The 24,133-nt window shown below is 32.9% G+C and overlaps 1 protein-coding gene across 5 annotated transcripts in view; it reads left to right on the forward strand.

The window, feature by feature from the left end:
* The window catches only part of LOC311073554 (AP-1 complex subunit sigma-2), a 61,020-nt gene that overhangs the window by 25,283 nt on the left and 11,604 nt on the right, over positions 1-24,133 (forward strand). Inside the window, exons 1-3 of one of the 5 annotated variants that reach the window (XM_084099405.1) lie at positions 21,556-21,603; positions 23,148-23,337; positions 23,427-23,612. In XM_084099405.1, coding sequence (XP_083955531.1) covers positions 23,184-23,337; positions 23,427-23,612 — 340 coding nt within the window. In that variant the 5' untranslated portion in view covers positions 21,556-21,603; positions 23,148-23,183. Of the gene's footprint in view, positions 1-2,264; positions 3,342-21,386; positions 21,479-21,555; positions 21,604-23,147; positions 23,338-23,426; positions 23,613-24,133 lie in introns of those variants that run through there. The other 4 variants (XM_084099402.1, XM_084099406.1, XM_084099407.1 and 1 more) reach the window with 4 other exon arrangements.

Consider the following 24,133-nt stretch of genomic DNA (forward strand, 5'->3'; position numbering starts at 1 on the left):
CACAGTTAAATAAGTGGCCATTTTTTACAGTGCAAAAAAAAAATTTGCCGTACAAACACTTCAAACTGAATTTGATTGTAAATTTCACAAATAATTACAGAGAAATGAGAAAAGTGTAACATTGAATTAAATGTGAATAAAAAAAAAAACATGAAATAGTATTTTCTTGTAAAACATACTCTAATAATTACTTCGAAAAATGTATTTCTACCTGATTTAACCCATAAACTTTGGTTTTGTTGGTGTGATTTAATGTATGTGTGTTGATTCATGTTAATACATTTTTGATTCAAAAATTCAAATTCAGAAGATTTGTCGGTGTGATTTTGGACGATTCAGTGATGCTAAATAATATTTTCTGATTTAAATTCACTCAAAATTCATAAACTTTTTGTTTTTTAATGTGTAATTTAATGTAATGATTTAGAGATGTTAAATATATATTTTTTATTTGAATTAAAAAATTCTAAATTCCAAAGGGATTTTATGTAATCAGTGGTTAATTTTGAAAAAAAAAGAAAAGATTTGTCTATCCTAGGACTAAAAGAATAAAACCACTTCATTAAATATAAACTTAATTAAAAATTTAGTTCAATCTGCACCTTTAAAAATCAACACTATCTGTAATACTTTATTACAGTCCATGTTAATTCAAACACAACTTTTTAACCTTTCATCAACTTGCTCCACCTTTGAAGCGTCTTTGTCGTGTAGGTTGAGTGTTTACTAATGTATTGATATTATACCAGTTCTTTCTAGTATTAAAAAGGTTTTAGTGTGACACAACACTTTAAAAACCTTTTTGGAAACTTTTAAGTTTGCAAAAAACAGGCTGAATTAATTTATGCACTTTTTAAACCCTGATTTTCTCCTCTTTTTTTTGGCCCACTGATGTTCAGGATGCCAAAGTAAGTTGAGATTGTTCGTGTGTGTGTGCGTGTGTATGTCTGCTTTGCCTCAGTGTGTTGTAAATGTATTTGTGTCATCAGTGAGTCATGGCAGCCCACATGCTGATTATTCTCAGATCTCAGAGGATAAATTTAGCTCAGCTCATCTCCATGTGCTTCATAATATATAATATATAAACCTGCTGAGCCCAGAGGGACGGCACCGAGCAACACGCCAGCGCAAAGGCTTCAAAATAATTGCAAAATGTATATTCGGCACATAGTTTTCACATCATAAAGACTGATATTTCAAATAAAACATTTACATCAGGATGTTTGCATGGGCAAAAGTTGTTTGGCCAGCGAACAAAACCCATAAAACACGAAGTTCATGCGCTGTCGTGTGTGTGTGTGTGTGTGTGTGTGTGTGGACTGTGTTTGTGATATCAGTGTTATATCTTCTGAAAGGTGCTCTACCTTTCAAAAGTTTTACATTAAATAATCTCTGTTGGCTGTGTTCATGAAAATAAAATGGTTGTTTTTGAGTAAATTATTCATAATTGTTCAATACATTCAGACATACAGGAGAGAAAAACATTGGAAAATTTAAAAAGTTAAAATCTAAGATTTTAAAATCAAAGTAAAAGAGTTGCTCATCATAGTTCAGAACAAAGCCAACATTTCAATATTTAGTGTTTGTTCAGTAAATATTAGTTTTTTTAATAACAAATAGTCAACATTTGAATATTTAGTGTTGTTTGTTTTTGTTATACAACACAAATATTTACCAAACACTAAATATTCAAATGTTGACCTTTTTTTGTTATAAAACAAAAATATTTACCAAACTAACACTAATTATATTAGAATTTTGACTTTATTTTGGTAAATATTTCTGTTTTATAACAAAAATAAACTTTTCAAATGTTGAGCAAACACGAATTTAAAAGTCGACTGTTTTTGTTATAAAACTAATTTTTCCCAAACAAACTGTAAATATTCAAATGTTAACGTTTTGTTATAAAACAAATATTTATCAAACAAACACTAAACATTCAAATATTGACCGTTTTTGTTCTAAAAAACACAAATATTTCCCAAAAACACTAAATAATTCAAATGTCATCTTTTGAAAAATGTACAAAACCAACTACAACATAATATTTGAAACGCATTTATTCATACATTTGAAACATATTCATACATTTGAATTATATTTGAAATATTCCTTTTTTTATAATAAAAAAGCCAACATTTGTATGATTGAATGGAGTATATCCGGTGTTTGAGTGTGTGCATGTGTTTGCCTGTTGTGTGGTTTTGCTGGTTTTATCAGTGAGTGTGTGATCAGGGAAAGTGTTGATGTTCCTCCCACAGGAAGCAGAGACTCCCCGCAGCGTCCTCGAGGAGATCGGGCTCACATAAACCACACACACACACACACACACACACACACTGAGCGCCTGACCTCCTAAAGATGTAGCAAACACACACACACACACACACACATTCACCATGTTTCCGTGTTGATCATGTGCTTGGTTTGTGAGCTCAGAAGAACTGTTGTTGTCAGCACAGGACGACACATCCTACTTTACATCTGCTGTGAAGAACACACACACACACACACACACACCATCAAATATACGTGTTTCTCTCATCGTCTGCCGTCACCACACACTACATCTACTGGCTTTACGCTGTAAACCAGCGTTTGGAAAAGTGCTAACACTTTGCAATAAGGTTCATTAGTTAACATTTGTTAATGTATTAACAAACATGAACTAACAATGAGTAATACATTTGTTACAGTATTTATTAATCTTTGTTAATGTTAGTTAATAAAAATACAACTGTTTATTGTTAGTTCATGTTAGTTCACAGTGCATTAACTAATGTTAACAAATACAACCTTTGATTTTAATAACGTATTAGTAAATGTTTAAATTATTTTGAACTAAGATTAATAAATACTGACGAAGTATTCATAATGTTAACTAAACTAAAGTTAACTAATGAACCTTATTGTAAAGTGTTACTGGAAAAGTATTATGTGATGTAAGGCCATTAAATAATTTAGAAAATAGAGAAAAAGTCAAAAAAGGGATTCATTCACAAAACCAAAGAGTGCTTTCTTGTGTGTTAGATTGTAGTTTATAGTGGTAAACATCAGCACAAAGACCTGAGACGTACTCAAACACTTCTACACTCAAATATGTAAGCCTGAATTTATGATTTATGTATTTATATTGCATATAATGTTCCATCCATATGGATTACACAGTTTTAAAGAGGTTATATGTAGAATTCAGAAACCTTTGTTATTAGCGACACCGGTGGCCGTTAGTGGAACTGCAGCAGAAACGAGTTCGCACACGTAACGTGCAACAGACTGAACATGATTCAATGCCATGATATTCTCTCTCGTTCTCTTAGAAGTAAAAAGAAGTTGACAAATACCAAAATAAACACAGCGGTGAGAAAGCATCAGTTCAGAAACATCTGATCATGTGATGTGGACGTTTGCAGAAGCTCTGAGGTTCACCGTCGACAGATGAGCTTAGTAAAATCAGTTATGATAGTTTGATTATGAAGTATAGTTGAGACTATATACACTCACCTAAAGGATTATTAGGAACACCTGTTCAATTTCTCATTAATGCAATTATCTAATCAACCAATCACATGGCAGTTCCTTCAATGCATTTAGGGGTGTGGTCCTGGTCAAGACAATCTCCTGAACTCCAAACTGAATGTCAGAATGGGAAAGAAAGGTGATTTAAGCAATTTTGAGCGTGGCATGGTTGTTGGTGCCAGACGGGCCGGTCTGAGTATTTCACAATCTGCTCAGTTACTGGGATTTTCACGCACAACCATTTCTAGGGTTTACAAAGAATGGTGTGAAAAGGGAAAAACATCCAGTATGCGGCAGTCCTGTGGGCGAAAATGCCTTGTTGATGCTAGAGGTCAGAGGAGAATGGGCCGACTGATTCAAGCTGATAGAAGAGCAACTTTGACTGAAATAACCACTCGTTACAACCGAGGTATGCAGCAAAGCATTTGTGAAGCCACAACACGCACAACCTTGAGGCGGATGGGCTACAACAGCAGAAGACCCCACCGGGTACCACTCATCTCCACTACAAATAGGAAAAAGAGGCTACAATTTGCACAAGCTCACCAAAATTGGACAGTTGAAGACTGGAAAAATGTTGCCTGGTCTGATGAGTCTCGATTTCTGTTGAGACACTCAGATGGTAGAGTCAGAATTTGGCGTAAACAGAATGAGAACATGGATCCATCAGGCCTTGTTACCACTGTGCAGGCTGGTGGTGGTGGTGTAATGGTGTGGGGGATGTTTTCTTGGCACACTTTAGGCCCCTTAGTGCCAATTGGGCATCGTTTAAATGCCACGGCCTACCTGAGCATTGTTTCTGACCATGTCCATCCCTTTATGACCACCATGTATTCATTCTCTGATGGCTACTTCCAGCAGGATAATGCACCATGTCACAAAGCTTGAATCATTTCAAATTGGTTTCTTGAACATGACAATGAGTTCACTGTACTAAAATGGCCCCCACAGTCACCAGATCTCAACCCAATAGAGCATCTTTGGGATGTGGTGGAACGGGAGCTTCGTGCCCTGGATGTGCATCCCACAAATCTCCATCAACTGCAAGATGCTATCCTATCAATATGGGCCAACATTTCTAAAGAATGCTTTCAGCACCTTGTTGAATCAATGCCACGTAGAATTAAGGCAGTTCTGAAAGCGAAAGGGGGTCAAACACAGTATTAGTATGGTGTTCCTAATAATCCTTTAGGTGAGCGTAGATCTGACTATGTGAGACTATAGTTTGAATGAATCATTGACATTACAGCACAGAGCGGCTCTATTCCTGAACATTGTATAAGCATTAGTTTCATGTGAACGGTAGAGAGACTCTGGGGAGCGTAAACGACACATGCTTTTGATTTTCCCGGGAAAAATGATATAAACATCAGTCTACAGGCTTTCATAGACAACATGGGAATATTGTCTTGTTTTTTAACAAAAAAACATTATCGTTATAAGCTGTTCACACATTGGCAACTAAAGCGATTAAAACACGAAAATTCTTACATATAGCCTCTTAAACATAAACTATTATACTTAATGTGATGCATTTTTGTCAGTCATACATAAATTAAACGGGTCCGTTTTTGGCACTCAAAAAAATAATAATCACGGAATAGTTTAATTATTTGCATCTATTTTATTTTATTTAAATAGTCATATTTTCAAAACACTTTAATTTAAATTGCGTGGAAGCAACACAAACCTGTAATTGTTTTAGTTAAAAAGTATGAACATGGTAAAAAAAATTAAGTTTAGCTGTGGAACAAACAATATTTAATTGTTTAAAATGTGAGATTGAAACAAATTGATAAAATAAGGTTATTGTGTCTTTAAAACACATTCAGTTTATTATTATTATTATTATTATTATTATTATTATTATTATTATTATAGAAATCTGAGCTGTTTTACACATTTACATCACATTAAAGTGATTAGTTTGTTAAAACTGTGTAATCCAAACGAATGGAAATTCATTGGTAAAAATTATTATTTTTTAATAATAAAAACAAATCCAACATTTTAATTATTTGTGTATTTAAAATGCATGCAGTTTATTAGTACCATTACAGAAATCTGAGCTGTTTTATGATGGACTAAATGCATCACTTTAAGTTTATTAGTTGCACATTTTAAATCTTAAATTTAGGCTGAAATATTATTTTTGAGTGCATCATTGTGCCAAACCTGTAATTTCTTTAGTTAAAAAGTATGAATGTGGTAAAAAAAAGAGAAGAAAGTTTAACTGTGGAACAAACAATATTCAATTATTTAAAATGTGAGATTGAAACAAACTGATAAATTTGGGTTATTGCATCTTTAAAACACATTCAGTTTATTATTATTATTATTATAGAAATCTGAGCTGTTTTATTTACACATTTACATCACATTAAAGTGATAAGTTTGTTGAAACTGTGTGATCCAGATGAATGGAAATTTGATGTGCAATTCTAATGCATATTATGTACATTTTTATAATAAAAAAGCCAACATTTGAATTATTTGTGTATTTAAAATGCATTATGATTACAGAAATCTGAGCTGTTTTATGACGGACTAAATGCATCACTGTAAGTTTATGAGTTGCATATCTTAAATCTTAAATTTATGCTGAAATATTACTGTGAGTGCATCATTGTGCCATAGCAGGCGTTTGTGTAAGTTGTTGTAGTGTGTGTTTTCTTTGACTCGTTTCTCTAACCTGAAGAACCTCACTGTGTGAACACACACTCCTGATCACTGTTATTCACTGTATTCCTGCGGTTTACTGACACACACGCTTGTTGTGAGTGTGTTGTGCAGCGCTGAGCTGCTGTAAATGACTCTTCAGCGTGTGTGTGTGTGTGATGACTCCAGGTTGTTTTACAGCACATGTGTGTACAGTGTTCAGACGTCACTCACACACACCTCAAGCTCCCCGTGTCCTCGCTCTGAGAGACGCTGTGTGTCATTGTCAGAGTGAAATCAAACGTGTTTATTGTTGAAGATCTGGAATAAATTTGTCTACAGACGTTTATAAGCGCTTCGTCTGTGTGTTTGTTCTGGTGTCGAGTGTGTTTTACTACTGGACAGTTTCACATGTAAAGAAATGCATTTGTCAGGTGTGTTAAGATTAGAAAAAAGCTCTTTTATTGTTTCTGCTCATCATTTTCTGCTGCAAACATATCAAACGTATATCAGGGATGCATTATAATCTCCATGTTGGTGATATATGTGATTTTTATTGTTTATATATCATATAAACACTTTTTAATTTACTTAAGTATTTGATATTTAAGACTATATTTATTCATTGAATTCAGTAAAGTTTAATCAATATTGACAGAAATGTCACATTTTGTGCTTTTTTTTATTAACTGTTTTAGCAGATATTTCCTATTTCAGGCAATTTTTTTTCATGTTTTGGGCAATATTTATTTTTATTTATTTTTATCAGCGAGGCAGATATTTGCATTTTTTGGGCATTATTTATTTATTTATTTGAATTTTATTTATTTTATTTAAATCATATTGGAAGATCTTTCATATTCCAGGCAATATTTATAAAAAAAAATTATATTTATTTTATTCTGTATATTTCATGTTTTTTTGGCAATATTTATTAATTTATATTTATTTTTATTTGTGGTGGCAGATATTTGCTATTTCTTGCAATAATTTATTTATTTATTTACAGACATTTGATATTTTGTCCAATATTTTTTATGTATTTATTTAAATGTATTTTATTAGTATTGGCAGATAAAAATTATTTTTTTCAAATTATTTACAATATTAATTTATTTACAGATATTTTACATGTTGTGGGGTATTTGCCTGTTTTAAGCTATAGATTATCATCTAACATCCATATTTTGTTCTGATGTCGATACTATACATGTATCTTTTCCTTTTTAAAATAGTTTTACACCTGAAGAACTGAATAATACTATTATTATTATTACTATTATTATTATTATTTTAAACAATCTCCAATCACATGAGAGATATATATGTAAAAAAGCTCTTTTACTCTTTCTATTAATAATTTTATGCTTCTGCTGGAAAACAACTGAAAATACCAGTGACATCATCTTGCCCTACACAGATTTCTGTCCAATCAGAAGCTTAGAATGAGAATGTTCTTCCTCTCTCAGCTGATAAACAGTCATGTGACTATAAAATCTTTTTACTATTCAAAAAAATGTCAGTGTCTCCTAGAGTTGAATCACTACGTGAATTAAAGCAGTGATTTCAGCAGTTTCTCATGTAAATGACCATCTGTGTGTGTTGATGTGAACACACACACTCTTCTCTCTCAGTGAGACGTGTTCCTCTGAATCCGCACTATAGCTGTGTGTGTTGATGTGAACACACTCTTCTCTGAATCTGCACTATAGCTGTGTGTGTTGATGTGAACACACACACTCTTCTCTCTCAGATCTGAGGCGTGTTCCTCTGAATCCGCACTATAGCTGTGTGTGTTGATGTGAACACACACTCTTCTCCTCTGAATCCGCACTCTAGCTGTGTGTTGATGTGAACACACACTCTTCTCCTCTGAATCCGCACTCTAGCTGTGTGTTGATGTGAACACACACTCTTCTCCTCTGAATCCGCACTATAGCCGTGTGTTGATGTGAACACACACTCTTCTCCTCTGAATCCGCACTATAGCTGTGTGTTGATGTGAACACACACTCTTCTCCTCTGAATCCGCACTATAGCCGTGTGTGTTGATGTGAACACACACTCTTCTCCTCTGAATCCGCACTATAGCCGTGTGTGTTGATGTGAACACACACTCTTCTCCTCTGAATCCGCACTATAGCCGTGTGTGTTGATGTGAACACACACTCTTCTCCTCTGAATCCGCACTATAGCTGTGTGTTGATGTGAACACACACTCTTCTCCTCTGAATCCGCACTATAGCTGTGTGTTGATGTGAACACACACTCTTCTCCTCTGAATTGATGTGAACACACACTCTTCTCCTCTGAATCCGCACTATAGCCGTGTGTGTTGATGTGAACACACACTCTTCTCCTCTGAATCCGCACTATAGCCGTGTGTGTTGATGTGAACACACACTCTTCTCCTCTGAATCCGCACTATAGCTGTGTGTTGATGTGAACACACACTCTTCTCCTCTGAATCCGCACTATAGCCGTGTGTGTTGATGTGAACACACACTCTTCTCTGAATCCGCACTATAGCTGTGTGTTGATGTGAATACACACTCTTCTCCTCTGAATCCGCACTATATCAGTGTGTGTTGATGTGAACACACACTCTTCTCCTCTGAATCCGCACTATAGCTGTGTGTTGATGTGAACACACACTCTTCTCCTCTGAATCCGCACTATATCAGTGTGTGTTGATGTGAACACACATTCTTCTCCTCTGAATCCGCACTATAGCTGTGTGTTGATGTGAACACACACTCTTCTCCTCTGAATCTGCACTATAGCCGTGTGTGTTGATGTGAACACACACTCTTCTCCTCTGAATCCGCACTATATCAGTGTGTGTTGATGTGAACACACACTCTTCTCCTCTGAATCTGCACTATATCAGTGTGTGTCTGTTCCAGATCTGATGAAGGGATTCCTCTCAGAAATCTGCTTTACCTGACGCTTACACTGCAGGATTCACTCTCACTCTCTCTTCTGAGATCAAATATCCCATCATGCATCTGTTAGTGTTTGTGCACACAGTTAAACACTAGAAGCCTAGAGCTGTCTCTGCCATGCAGTTAATAAATAGAAAAGGTAATTGGCACTTTTTATCACACAATTCAAACTTGCAATTCTGCAACTTATTTCTTGCTATTCTGAGTTTGTTATTTTGACAATATTTATTTAATCAGTATCACAGATATTTTATATTTTGGACATTTTTATTTATTTTTTTATTGGTATTGCCAAATATTTTACATTTTGGGCAATATTTATTCTGTCTGGTGAACGCTGCCCTCTGGTGGACATGAAGCTCCAGCTCCAGCTTCATTAGTTATATATTTATATATAGTTATACATCATATTATTTCTCAAACCAGGATATTTCAGTTCCAGAGCAGAAGATCTCAGGCTCCATCAGCGGCTTTAAACTGAGATGCAGAACTGAGTCAGAAGTTCTGCCTTGTTTTAGAGATTGTTCCACTTGATTTAAATTCAAGCAATTTTACACTTTCTCCAGAGTTTGATGCGTGAATAAATAGGCATAAAACACAAGTACTGGGTAAAAAAGTGGACTTCTAATTGTATTGAAATATTTTTGATCTCTTTATGTCATCATCATCATCATCATCATCATCATCGTAAAAATCCATTTACTCGTGTGTTTGAATGTTTTCAGCATCTCACTTTCTGTGGACTGAAATACATTTGCAATTGGATTGAAGTATTTGTAATGATATATTTTTTTACTGAAAGAAAATGCAAACAAAATTTTTGATTCATTTAATATTCATCTCAACACAAGCGTTTCTCATGTTTGCTTTAATGTCTGAAACACCTGTGTGTGTGTGTGTGTGTGTGTGTACAGTATGTGTGTGTGTGCGTGTGTGTGAGAGAGTCTGATATCTGGAAGTGCTGATCCAGTGGTTTTACAACATCTTTTTACAGCATTATTTCAAATATGGAAAAATCACCTGACACACACACACACACACACACACACACACACACACACACACACACACACACACACACACACACACACACACACTTCACACTTCTGTGAAGATGATGATGGAATGATTCATTATCTGTCATGATGAAATAAAGGGTTTTACTCTTCGTTGGAACTGCACTGTAAAATCCAATTAGTTCAGCTTACTCAAAAAAAGCATGCAAACCGATTGCACTTAAAAAACGAAGTAACGTGAAATAGGAATAGTATGTAGTACTAACAAGTGCATGTCTAGTAGTGTACACTTACAAGAGAGTTCCAGTAACTTAAAACTAATTTGTATAGTATACTTGATTATTTATTTTAAAGGGACACTGTGGAGAAATTGTGTTTTTGTCAAACAGCGACCCCTAGAGTCGCTGTGGAATACTTGCACTGTCGTAAATACCCCTCCACCCCCATCACAAGGTGTGGAAATATATTATGAAGGTTGAAAAGTTACACGGTGTGGCTTTAAATGTACTCATTTATGCTAGTTGTGTTAACTCTGATGTTTTCTGCATACAACTTGGAATTACTGAGTTTACTTTACTTGTTAAAACCATGCAAACCGATTGCACTTAAAATAGCAAGTAAGCTTTACTCCAATAACTTAAGTGCTATCAATCATCTATTATCATTGAGAATACTTTCACAATTTTACAAAGATAACATTTACAACTTGACAAATAAATGTAAGGCAATGATACAGTTCAAAGGTACATTTATTGTATTTGTTTTCTAAACAACTGACACAGGGGTGGTCCACACAAGTTTGCAGTGGGGTATACAATTTATGTAAATAGTCACTTTAGGTTTTTACATTTTTTTTGAAAACAAGAAAACAAACACTTTATAATAAGGTTTATTAGTTAACATTAGGTAGTGTATTAACTAACATGAACTAACCATGAGAAATACATTTGTTACAGTATTTATTAATCTTTGTTAATGTTAGTTAATAAAAATACAGCTATTCATTGTTCATGTTAGTTTACAGTGCATTAACTAATGTTAACAAATACAAACTTTGATTTTAATAACGTATTAGTAAATGTATATAAAATCTGAATAAAAATAAATATATTTGAGACCATACCCTGACTCTAACAGATTCTCAACAAACAGCTTTAACAATTCAATACATAACAATGACTCACTTTAATCAATAACACTTCGGAGACCAAACTTGGTATATAGAAGTGCAAAAAAAGTGGCTACATTCATTAATGATGGAATAGTATTTCATAATTTAATGGAATAGTATTTCATCGTTTAAGCCTAAACGATGAAAAAGCAATGTCTCTGACACACATGTACATTAGAAATGAATACACTGACAGGTTCTTAAAGGGTTAGTTCACCCAAAAATTGTAATTCTGTCAGTAATTACTCACCCTCATGTTGTTCCAACCCCGTAAGACTTTCGTTCATCTTAGGAACACAAATGAAGATATTTTTGATGAAATCTGAGAGGTTTCTGTCCCTCCATAGACTGCAATGTCATTGCAACTTCCAAGGCCCAGAAAGGTAGTAAAGACATAGTTAAAATAGTCCATGTGACTACAGTACTTCAACCTTAATGTTATGAAGCAACAAGAATACTTCTTGATGTTACAATGACGTTGCGGTCATTGGGGGGTAGAAAGCTCTCAGATTTCATCAAAAATATCTTTATTTGTGTTTTGAAGATGAACGAAGGTCTTACGGGTTTTGAATGACATGAAGGTGAGTAATTACTGACAGAATTTTCATTTTTGGGTGAACTAACCCTTTAACTTGCTCATGAACTAATGGGCTGACAATTTTAAACAAGTGGCTTAGTTTCCCTTTTATTTTTCTATCACTAATCTAATTCCACTGTCATAAACAAATGTAATCTAATGCCAAACATCAATCTTGCACATTTGATTACTCAACAGGAGATTGTTCAAAGATTGCAGTTTTGGTGAGAGTTTGTTCTGTCTCAAAGCAAGCATCAATTTCTGAATGAAGTTTAAAGTATTTTTCATGTCTTTTGGGTAATCCAAATTTAAAGCATAAGACAGACCAAAATAGATGCAAATTGCCTGAGGCAGGTTCTGCAGATTATCCATTATAATATCTCTCTCAACAATGATGGCAGTAGACACTGGGCAAAGGTAGAGTTTATTTAGAGAGGGAAGTTGACAGTCAGCACCCCAACAGATAGTTGCCCAGGCTTCATCAACATCACCTGAATGAAACCAAACAATAAAAATATTACAACAAAGAAAAGTGAAAAGGCATTTATAATTTAAAAATGATTTATAGTGAATGGCTGTATATTTTAATGATGGATAGATGCACTTTTATCATGGATGCATTTTGATGGACTTCAAAAAAATATTAAAAAGCTTATAATGATAAGCCGTTATAAAGCTTGGATGAGACAGGACATTTTCTAATATAACTCTGATTGTATTCGTCTGAAAGAAGAATGTTATATACACCTAGGATTACTTGAGGGTGAGTAAATCATGGGATAATTTTAACTTTTGGGTGAACTATCCCTTTAAGTATGCAAGGTATTGAATTAAAACTACAGTAAAAATAATTTTGTTAAAGGGTTACTTCACCCAAAGATATAAATTCTGTCATTAATTACTCACCCACATGTCATTCCATACCTTTGAGACTTTTGTTTATCTTCAGAACACAGATGAAGATATTTATTATGAACTCTGAGAGCTTTCGCCCCTTCATAGGCAGCCTAGGCATCTAGCACTTTAAAGCCCCAGAAAGGTAAGAAAGACAAAGTAATCCATGCAAATTTAATGGTATAATCTTAATTTTATGACGCAGTGCGAGTACTTTGTTTGTGCAAAAAAAACAATATTCCACTTTATTTACAAAATAACTGACCTGCAATGCATGTTCAAGAGGACATCACAAAGTATGTGTGTTTTGCTCATGAATGAGCAGCCAGTTGTTGTTCTTTGAACAATTCGATAAGATTTAGTAAAACATTTTTGTTTTTGTTTTTTTTACAAAAAGCACTCATGTTGCTTCATGAAATGAGGTTAAATCACTGGAGTCAGATGAGCTACTTTAATTGTTTATTTAATTGCTGCCTATTGAGGAACAGAAAGGACTCGGATATCATTAAAAGTATCTTTATTTTTTGTTCTGAAGATCAAATAAGATCTGAAGATCAAAAAAGTGTCATTACCATTATGCCTTTAAGTGGAGAAGTGACTATTAAAGGATTAGTTCACTTTCAAAAAAAAAAAATTCCTGATAATTTACTCACCCCCATGTCATTCAAGATGTCCATGTCTTTCTTTCCTCAGTCGAAAAGAAATTAAGTTTTTTGAGGAAAACATTCCAGTATTTTTCTCCATATAATGGACTTCAATGGCAACCAACTTTTCAAATGTTCAAAGAAGGTTCAAATGTCAGTCTGAATGCAGATTTAAAGTCTCTACATCATCTTTGTTTTAATTTATTATTATTTATTTATTATTATTCTTTTCGACTGAAGAAAAGAAAGACATGGACATCTTGGATGACATGGGGGTGAGTAAATTATCAGGAAATTTTTATTTGAAAGTGAACTAATCCTTTAAGATTACAGTCCACAGTTAAAGAGTTTATCAACAAAACCCCACAACACTTTAGACAACAGCTTGATAGATTGTAAGCAAAACCATGATCAACTCAGAATAATAATAAAAAATTAAGGCTGCAGTAAACTCACCCCTGTATTAATTTGCTGCATAAGCTCATCTAATTTCTCTCCAGTACTTCTTGAAGATTGTGACAAAGCGTGGTGTGTAGCGATCCACAGCACCATAAAAGTTACTCTGCAGTCTGCAGATCTGTGGGGACTATCCTGTTAAACTCTGCAACACAGAAAAAAAAAAAAAAAAAAAAAAAAGGCATGGGACAGTGTGGAAATCTTTCAATGAACAATTATTTTTGACTTTTCTGATCTTTATAAAAAATATATTTCAATGCATGGTCAGGCCAACAGGCCAATTCTAAAGCCAAACCTAAACAGAATTTGGTTTCTCATAAACCAAAAAGGGGGGTGGAAAAGGGTATGAATAAGTACTTACTTGTCTCTCTGTAAAAAGAGCTGGTCACTGCTCCATCTGCATCCACAATTTCACGTCTTCACATTGAGAAGGTCTGGTCCATCTTTGATGCAGTGATAAAGCAGTTGAGTTCGAGTAAAAAAAATTAAAAAAATTACTTTTACAGTGCTTGCTGAATCTGAATTTACTCAATTTAAAACATAATGGTTTAATGATATTGTGAAATCACAAATACTGTCAAAAAGCATCACATACATCACATAAGCTGCAGGTTACCTTTAACTGTAGATGTGCGCATTTCACCAGATTTGGAACCTTAATAATTAAACCAATGCCAACAGAGGAGAATGCATCAGTGAAAATGGTAAAATAGAAAACCATAATTCTTACATTTGGGACAAATAAATCGCTTTTCAGGCATTCCAGGAACTGTCATGGTACCTGATAGTTTTATGCGCAAAAAAAAACAAAAAAACATATTCTTCAAGCTCTAATTATCTCAATTATTTGGTAATGTTAGACATTAAGGAAATCAGTAAAAATTGGCGACAGACAGTAAAAAACTGAAGAGAAAAACTGAATTCTGGCTTCTCTTTTACTCCAAACGCTTCATTTATATTTCAAGATTTCGAGAATGGCGACATAAAAGTACAAAATCAGAATCGTGTGATTAAAAAGTTGCAGTTAATACCACAACTATTCATTTTTTTTAATACTTTTTTTAATTAATTTTTTATTCTGTGGTGGAAATAAGCTTCCATAAAAATTAAAAAAAAATAATAATAATAATAAAAAAATGTTTCTATATAGATCTCTGGTGTTCTTTATGCCAAAAATGTTATATAGAAGGAGAAACGTCTTAAATGATTGCATAATGCTTTCATGTTTAACTTTATTTCAATTTTTTTAGTGATGAAGTTTGTTTACAAGCTTTTTAATTCATAAAATTTTATTAAAATAAAAAATGAATTCCATCTAAATGAATCAATTAAAACTAAATCCATAAAATGCTGGTATGATGGAACAGAACTAGTGACATCTTTAATTTCATGACATGTTTCTGACTTTAGTTCGTTTTCTTGTTGAATCCGCTCAGGTGTGTGTGTGTGTGTGTGTGTGTGTGTGTGTGTGTGAGATGTTCAGAAGAAGTGTAATTGCTGATTCAAGGAAGTTTATTTGAATAATTAAGCGTTTGTAAAGTCCCTGCATGACCTGTAATGAATGGAAACACTCCTGCATCTTTCATCAGTCTGTCATGTAATTATCCCCACTCTAATAAAATGTGTGAGGCTTTTAATCGTTTTGGGATGTGAAACAGGTTTTTATTTTTAATCATTAGACAGAAACGGTTAATTTCATCTGAGACTCAAACATGACATTTTTGGTTTCGGCCTTCAGTACAGTTAATATCAGCATATTATTTCACACCCAAATCTTAATATCAGCATATTTCATCTCAACACGCTTGTGTTGAGATCATTATATTAAATGAAATGTTGACGTGAACACACACTCTTCTCCTCTGAATCCGCACTATATCAGTGTGTGTTGACGTGAACACACACTCTTCTCCTCTGAATCCGCACTATAGCCGTGTGTGTTGATGTGAACACACACTCTTCTCCTCTGAATCCGCACTATATCAGTGTGTGTTGATGTGAACACACACTCTTCTCCTCTGAATCCGCACTATAGCTGTGTGTTGATGTGAACACACACTCTTCTCCTCTGAATCTGCACTATAGCCGTGTGTGTTGATGTGAACACACACTCTTCTCCTCTGAATCCGCACTATATCAGTGTGTGTTGATGTGAACACACACTCTTCTCTGAATCCGCACTATAGCCGTGTGTGTTGATGTGAACACACACTCTTCTCCTCTGAATCCGCACTATATCAGTGTGTGTTGATGTGAACACACACTCTTCTCTGAATCCGCACTATAGCCGTGTGTGTTGATGTGAACACACACTCTTCTCCTCTGAATCCGCACTATAGCCGTGTGTGTTGATGTGAACACACACTCTTCTCCTCTGAATCCGCACTATATCAGTGTGTGTTGATGTGAACACACACTCTTCTCCTCTGAATCCGCACTATATCAGTGTGTGTCTGTTCCAGATCTGATGAAGGGATTCCTCTCAGAAATCTGCTTTACCTGACGCTTACACTGCAGGATTCACTCTCACTCTCTCTTCTGAGATCAAATATCCCATCATGCATCTGTTAGTGTTTGTGCACACAGTTAAACACTAGAAGCCTAGAGCTGTCTCTGCCATGCAGTTAATAAATAGAAAAGGTAATTGGCACTTTTTATCACACAATTCAAACTTGCAATTCTGCAACTTATTTCTTGCTATTCTGAGTTTGTTATTTTGACAATATTTATTTAATCAGTATCACAGATATTTTATATTTTGGACAATTTTATTTATTTTTTATTGGTATTGCCAAATATTTTACATTTTGGGCAATATTTATTTATTATATATTTATTATCAGTCTTAACAGATATTTGATATTTCAGACACAGCCTGATGTCGATACACTGTATAGTAATAATAATAATAATAATAATAATAATTTATTTTGTAAAGGTTATTTCTGAAGTGTTTCTCCTGCTGCTGATAGACTGTGTCTGGTGAACGCTGCCCTCTGGTGGACGTGAAGCTCCAGCTCCAGCTTCATTAGTTATATATTTCTATATAGTTATACATCATATTATTTCTCAAACCAGGATATTTCAGTTCCAGAGCAGAAGATCTCAGGCTCCATCAGCGGCTTTAAACTGAGATGCAGAACTGAGTCAGAAGTTCTGCCTTGTTTTAGAGATTGTTCCACTTGATTTAAATTCAAGCAATTTTACACTTTCTCCAGAGTTTGATGCGTGAATAAATAAGCATAAAACACAAGTACTGGGTAAAAAAGTGGATTTCTAATTGTATTGAAATATTTTTGATCTCTTTATGTCATCATCATCATCATCATCATCATCATCATAAAAATCCATTTACTCGTGTGTTTGAATGTTTTCAGCATCTCACTTTCTGTGGACTGAAATATATTTCCAATTGGATTGAAGTATTTGTAATGATATATTTTTTTACTGAAAGAAAATGCAAACCAAATTTTTGATTCATTTAATATTCATCTCAACACAAGCGTTTCTCATGTTTGCTTTAATGTCTGAAACACCTGTGTGTGTGTGTGTGTGTGTGTGTGTGTACAGTATGTGTGTGTGTGCGTGTGTGTGAGAGAGTCTGATATCTGGAAGTGCTGATCCAGTGGTTTTACAACATCTTTTTACAGCATTATTTCAAAATATGGAAAAATCACCTCACACACACACACACACACACACACACACACACACACACACACACACACACACACACACACACACACACACACACACACACACACACTTACACACACACTTCTGTGAAGATGATGATGGAATGATTCATTATCTGTCATGATGAAATAAAGGGTTTTACTCTTCGAGATTTTGCATATATTGTGCAACATAATAATATCCGAACCCCAAATCATCCTCATCTACAGTTTTCAGGTGTGTGTGCTTTTATTGCTCATACAGTAGCAGCAGGTGAAACTATGAAAGCGCTTTTCATCACTGGAGGAAAAAGTTTAAAGATAATTGCAACCTTTTATTACACAATTCTATTGCGCAATTCTGACTTTTTTTTAAACATCTCACAATATTTTTTTTCTCGCAATTCCGACTCTTCCATTGCTCTGAGTTCTCATGCGTGTTTGGTGGATGAAAGGCTCTTTCTGATCACGAAGTGTCAAATGATATCCTAAAAACTGAATTCTGGCTTCTCTTTTACTCCAAACGCTTCATTTATATTTCAAGATTTCGAGAATGGCGACATAAAAGGTCAAAATCAGAATCGTGTGATTAAAAAGTTGCAGTTAATACCACAACTATTCATTTTTTTAATAATTTTTTTTAATTCATTTTCTTATTCTGTGGTGGAAATAAGCTTCCATAAAAAAAATAAAAATAATAATAATAATAATAAAAAAATGTTTCTATATAGATCTCTGGTGTTCTTTATGCCAAAAATGTTATATAGAAGGAGAAACGTCTTAAATGATTGCATAATGCTTTCATGTTTAACTTTATTTAAATTTTTTTTAGTGATGAAGTTTGTTTACAAGCTTTTTAATTCATAAAATTTTATTAAAATAAAAAAATGAATTCCATCTAAATGAAATAAATTAAAACTAAATCCATAAAATGCTGGTATGATGGAACAGAACTAGTGACATCTTTAATTTCATGACATGTTTCTGACTTTAGTTCGTTTTCTTGTTGAATCCGCTCAGGTGTGTGTGTGTGTGTGTGAGATGTTCAGAAGAAATGTAATTGCTGATTCAAGGACGTTTATTTGAATAATTAAGCGTTTGTAAAGTCCCTGCATGACCTGTAATGAATGGAAACACTCCTGCATCTTTCATCAGTCTGTCATGTAATTATCCCCACTCTAATAAAATGTGTGAGGCTTTTAATCGTTTTGGGATGTGAAACAGGTTTTTATTTTTAATCATTAGACAGAAACGGTTAATTTCATCTGAGACTCAAACATGACATTTTTGGTTTCGGCCTTCAGTACAGTTAATATCAGCATATTATTTCACACTCAAATCTTAATATCAGCATATTTCACATATGACTCAAATCTTAATATCAGCATATTTCACATATTTCACACCCAAATCTTAATATCTGCATATTTCACATATGACCCAAATCTTTCACTTGGTTTTTTTATTTTTATTTTTTTATTTACTATAAATATGTATTTTATATTATATAGTAATTTACTATTATTATTATTATACTTGTATTTATTTAACATATACGTATTCAATGTATTGTGCTTTATAAATGAATAGTGCTTCATAAATATTTTTTAATTAATTATAAATGTATTTATTTGTATAATTGAGTTTATAATAATTAATTTATTATTATTATTTTTATACTTGTATTTATTTAGTAGTCACTTTTATTAAATGCACAGTAAACATTTTATTTAGTTTTCAAATAAGAAAATAGTATTTTTGCTCATTTAGTAAAATTTATTATAAATGTATTTATTTATTTTATAATTATTACGAGTATATACTACTACTACTACTACTACTACTACTACTACTACTACTACTACTACTACTACTAATTAATAAAAATAATAAAAATGAACTTGTATTTATTTAGCGGACACTTTTATTAAATGTAAATGAAAAGTGCTTTATAAATTAATTTAATTTTAATTAAATTAAATTTGTACATTTTAATTTATCATAAATTATTTTTTTATTATAAGTATATAATTCATTATTATTATTATTATTATACTTGTATTTATTGAACAGACACTCATTAAATATATTGTGCTTTATAAATGAAAAGTGCTTTATAAATATTTTTTTTATTAATTATAATTCATTTTATAATTATGAGTCTATAATAATTCATTATTATTATTATTATTATTATTATTATTATACTTGTATTTACTTAGCAGACACTTATTAAACGTATTATAAATAAAAAGTACTTTATTTTTGACAATCTTTACAATTATTACGTCTATAATAATAAAAATAACCATTCAAATTTAATTTAGCAGATGCTTTTATCATTTTTTGATCCATTTATTAATCGATAAAGTACATTTCTTGATGTTTTAGCAAGTTTTGATCTACATCCCACCTAAAGTCTCTAAAAGTCCTACATATTTACTTGAATCTTATTTTGCATTTAATAATTCTGGAGAAACTTTTGCTCAATAACGATCATTTGCGCTCCGGAAGAAGGTGAAACACAGTTTTAATCCACAGATATTTTTGGTGTAGTGAACCAGACAGAAGTGTTTAATAAGCGTGTGCGTAACCGCAACGCACCCTTCACTCTCTTATTATTCTCTTAATAATCACATTCTTCTGAACATTACAGGACACACACCTCTCTACTCGTTCTTCATCTAATCTCATCCCTCTCTCCCTCCCTTTCACTCACACACTCAAACCGGTTTATCCTCTTCTGTGTCAGCGTATGGAAGGCATGAGAGGGCTTAACGGAAACATATTTCATTAATATGAATGTGCATGAGTGAGTGTGTTTGTGATCTGGGTGTGAAGGTTCAAAAGTTTAGATATGCACACTATAGATATAGAAGAAAACCTTTTCATTTGCACATAAAGTGTAAATGTTGCACTTTCAGAACATCCAGCATTTCTCGTGTTCAGTTGAACGAGCTCATCCTCCGCATGCCTGGAGTTCAGTCTGTCCTGTGGCTTTCTGCAGGGCCATGAAGAATGCAGAAGGAACTGAAATGGGACACACCTTGTATTTTTGTAGTTTAGTTCAGTGACTTTTGGGTCAAAACTCGGGAAAGTATGCGGAGGATGCGTTTGTCCATCATAAACTGCAGATTGTTGGTGAATGTTTTGAGCGTGCCACAGTTTTTATACTTTATGAAACGTTTCAAAACAAATTTTGGAACAAGTACGTCCAAACTTTCCCCTGTTAGTGTGTGTGAAGCGTGTGTTTGATGACTCGAGATCAAAATATAATGCATGTGGAATTTAAATAATAAATAATTTGATAAATAAAACATGTATTGATTTATATTGCATTTATTTATTATAATAATGTGTTTATTCATTTTATTTAATGTTTATTTAAATAAATAAATGCCATATAATTTTAATACATTTTATATATTTGAATTTTATTTAATACTTAGTTTATTTTTTACCTTTATTTATTAGAATTGTATTTTTTTATTTACTAATTTATTATTTATTTATCTGAATTTTATTTATTAGAGTTGTATTTATTTATCTTATTTAATACTTATTTATATTTTATGTATTTATTTTAATTTAATAAATTATTTAGTATTTATTTGAATTTTATTCCTTTATTAGAATCATATTTACTTATTAAAAATGTATTTAATTTATTGGTATTTAATTTATTTTAATTTGTACTAATTTATAAGCTTTCAGAAGTCAATAATAATAATAATAATAAATAATAATAATAATTCAACTTGCACTCATTTAGCAGACACTCATATTCATGTTTAATTTGAATTGCTTAATTAATTGCCTTGATTCACAGATTTTAAGCCGCTGATCCGTGATTCACCGTGATTTGATTTTCCGGGAATATTTCCTGTTGATTAAGAGGAGGAAGAGATGTCCTGTATTTCATCTGTGACTGTAAGTGTCATGAAGAAGGAGGAGTGGCGACTCGTTTAAATAAGAGCCCAACATTCCCTGAGTTCATCAACACACACACACACACACACTCAGCAGCCGCTCCGTCAGAGACACAGGTAACACTCTTCCATCAATACTGCATCACTATTACACTTTATGATGATAAACATTACGCTTAATAGAATTGAAAATATATGTGGCTCCAGTATTGCATTAAAGTATATGTTCATGTTGCCATTTAAAGTTGTTTGGGTGTTTATAACATGCTTTAAAACAGGATAATTCGAAATATCATTAAACTTTGATTCATATATTTTCATATATGCATTATACTTAAATATGCATTAATTTGAGACCTAGGCCTAATTATTATTTAAGAATGAAAGTTATTGTAAAACATGTTTTTGCATGATCAGTGGCATTGCTTTACACATGATGATGATGTCATGATGTTTAATGAGTTGTTATGCAGGTGTGTGTGTGTGTGTGAGTGTAAGTGGCGTCTTTGTTGCGAGTCTTTTGTGAAGAACTATGATAATGACTGGACGTTTAGCGTGGGAGGAGACGCTGTCAGACGAGCCAGAAACTCTGGATAATAGTTTTATAATCGCTCATTAAAATAGTCACTGACGACACAGAACTCATTAATCCCTGGATCAGTTTAATAGACAAACATGACGGCAAAATATTGGTCAGTAGGCTGTGCCATGATGTGTCAATGAAAACTAAATATTGATCTGTTTTAGTAATTTAACAGTGTTACACACACACACACACACACACACACACACACAAACACACACACATTTTTTGATAGTGATGAAGACTCAAAATATTCATGTTGTCAACTAAATTAAACTTAATTAAATCAAAATAACAGTAATAATGTTTAATTTATATTGTAAGACATTCAGATCCATAACAGAGAACACATCATGTCGACAGAAGAAAGGCAGACACAGAAAACATTTTTAAAATCTCAATGAACATAAATTAATTAAAGTACATCCAAACTTTTCTCTGTTAGTGTATGTGACGTTACTATTTGATGATTCAAGATCAAAATAATGTAAACCTGGAATTAAATAGAAAGATGTGTATTAATAATTATTTATACATGTATGCATGTGTATAAATATTATTAAATAATTTAGTACATTTATTTAATATGTTAATATTTTATTTATGTATTAGAATTGTATTTATTTTATTTAATGTTTATTTATATTTTATTTAACTTTTATTTGATTATATATATATCAAATACATAAATACAATATATATATATTGTATTTATGTATTTGTTTTATTTGTTCATGAATTTATTTCTTTATGTATTTTATATATATATATATAAAAATGTAATCTAAATGTATCTAAATATATAATCTAAATGTGTGTATATATATATATATATATATATATATATATAATTTATTAATCTAATAATTTATTAGAATTTTAATTTATTTATATTTAATTTATTCATATTTAATTTATTCATATTTAATTTATTTATTTATTTTATTACTTGTTCATGTATTTATTTATTTATTTACGTATTTATTAGAATTGCATTTATTTATTAATTGTTTTAATATTTATTTATTTATTTGTTTGTTTAATTATTTATGAAAATCTATTTTCATAAAATATTTAGGGTTTTTTCTCTTGATTTTTCAGCCTACCTGTAGAAATGTCGAGCTCAGTGCCCAACACTACCAGAGGTCCCAGTGCAAATGTGCCTACGACCACACCAACATCTGGACCTGCGTCATCCACACCAACATCTGGACCTGCGTCATCCACACCAACATCTGGACCCGCGTCTGCTAGACCTGCTGATTCAGGTGAGGAGGAGGAGGAGGAGGAGGAGGAGTACTTCAGTTACTCCTGTGGTCTGACTGTATCTGCTGATCTAACGCTCTCTGTTCCTCAGACACGCTTCTGATGGTGCGCTCCGTGGACCTCCTGAAGTCCAGAGACGGGCCGAACCGACGCGAGCATCACACAGACTCTTACTTCAGCGACAACCTGATCATCCGCAGAGGACAGACCTTCCAGATGTGGATCGAGCTCTCCAGACCCTTCAACCGCAGATCAGACAACCTGCAACTGCAGCTGAGTGAGTGTCACACACACACACACACACACACACACACACACACACACACACACTCTCACACACACACGCTGATCAGACAACCTGCAACTGCAGCTGAGTGAGTGTGTTTGACTCAATCCTTCTCAAGGGGCATTCTCACACACACACACATTCTCACATACACTCATTTTTTAAAAACTTTAGTGTTCCTCAGACCAAGACCTTAGGACTTTTGTCACTTGAACCACAAATACACACACAAATATATAATTTAATGGATTCGAGGAGTTTTGTGGTTGAAATTTTAAAAAGTAACACATCCTTCCCTCTCAGGTCGATTTGACCCTCATAGGAATGAATTGAATGCGAGGAATCCTTCAGTTCACATAGAAAAACCTAAAAATTCTTAGAATTCAAACTAAAAATGCTAAAACATTATAAATACATTATAAATATTTGATAATGTCTACATGTGTATCTGAAGTGAAACTGACTTTCGGACCCAGCGGAACAGGCCATCTAGTGGCAAGAGTCATGAAATA

Source organism: Abramis brama (genome assembly GCF_963993115.1).
Source record: "Abramis brama genome assembly, chromosome: 22".
Classification (NCBI taxonomy): Eukaryota; Metazoa; Chordata; class Actinopteri; order Cypriniformes; family Leuciscidae; genus Abramis; species Abramis brama.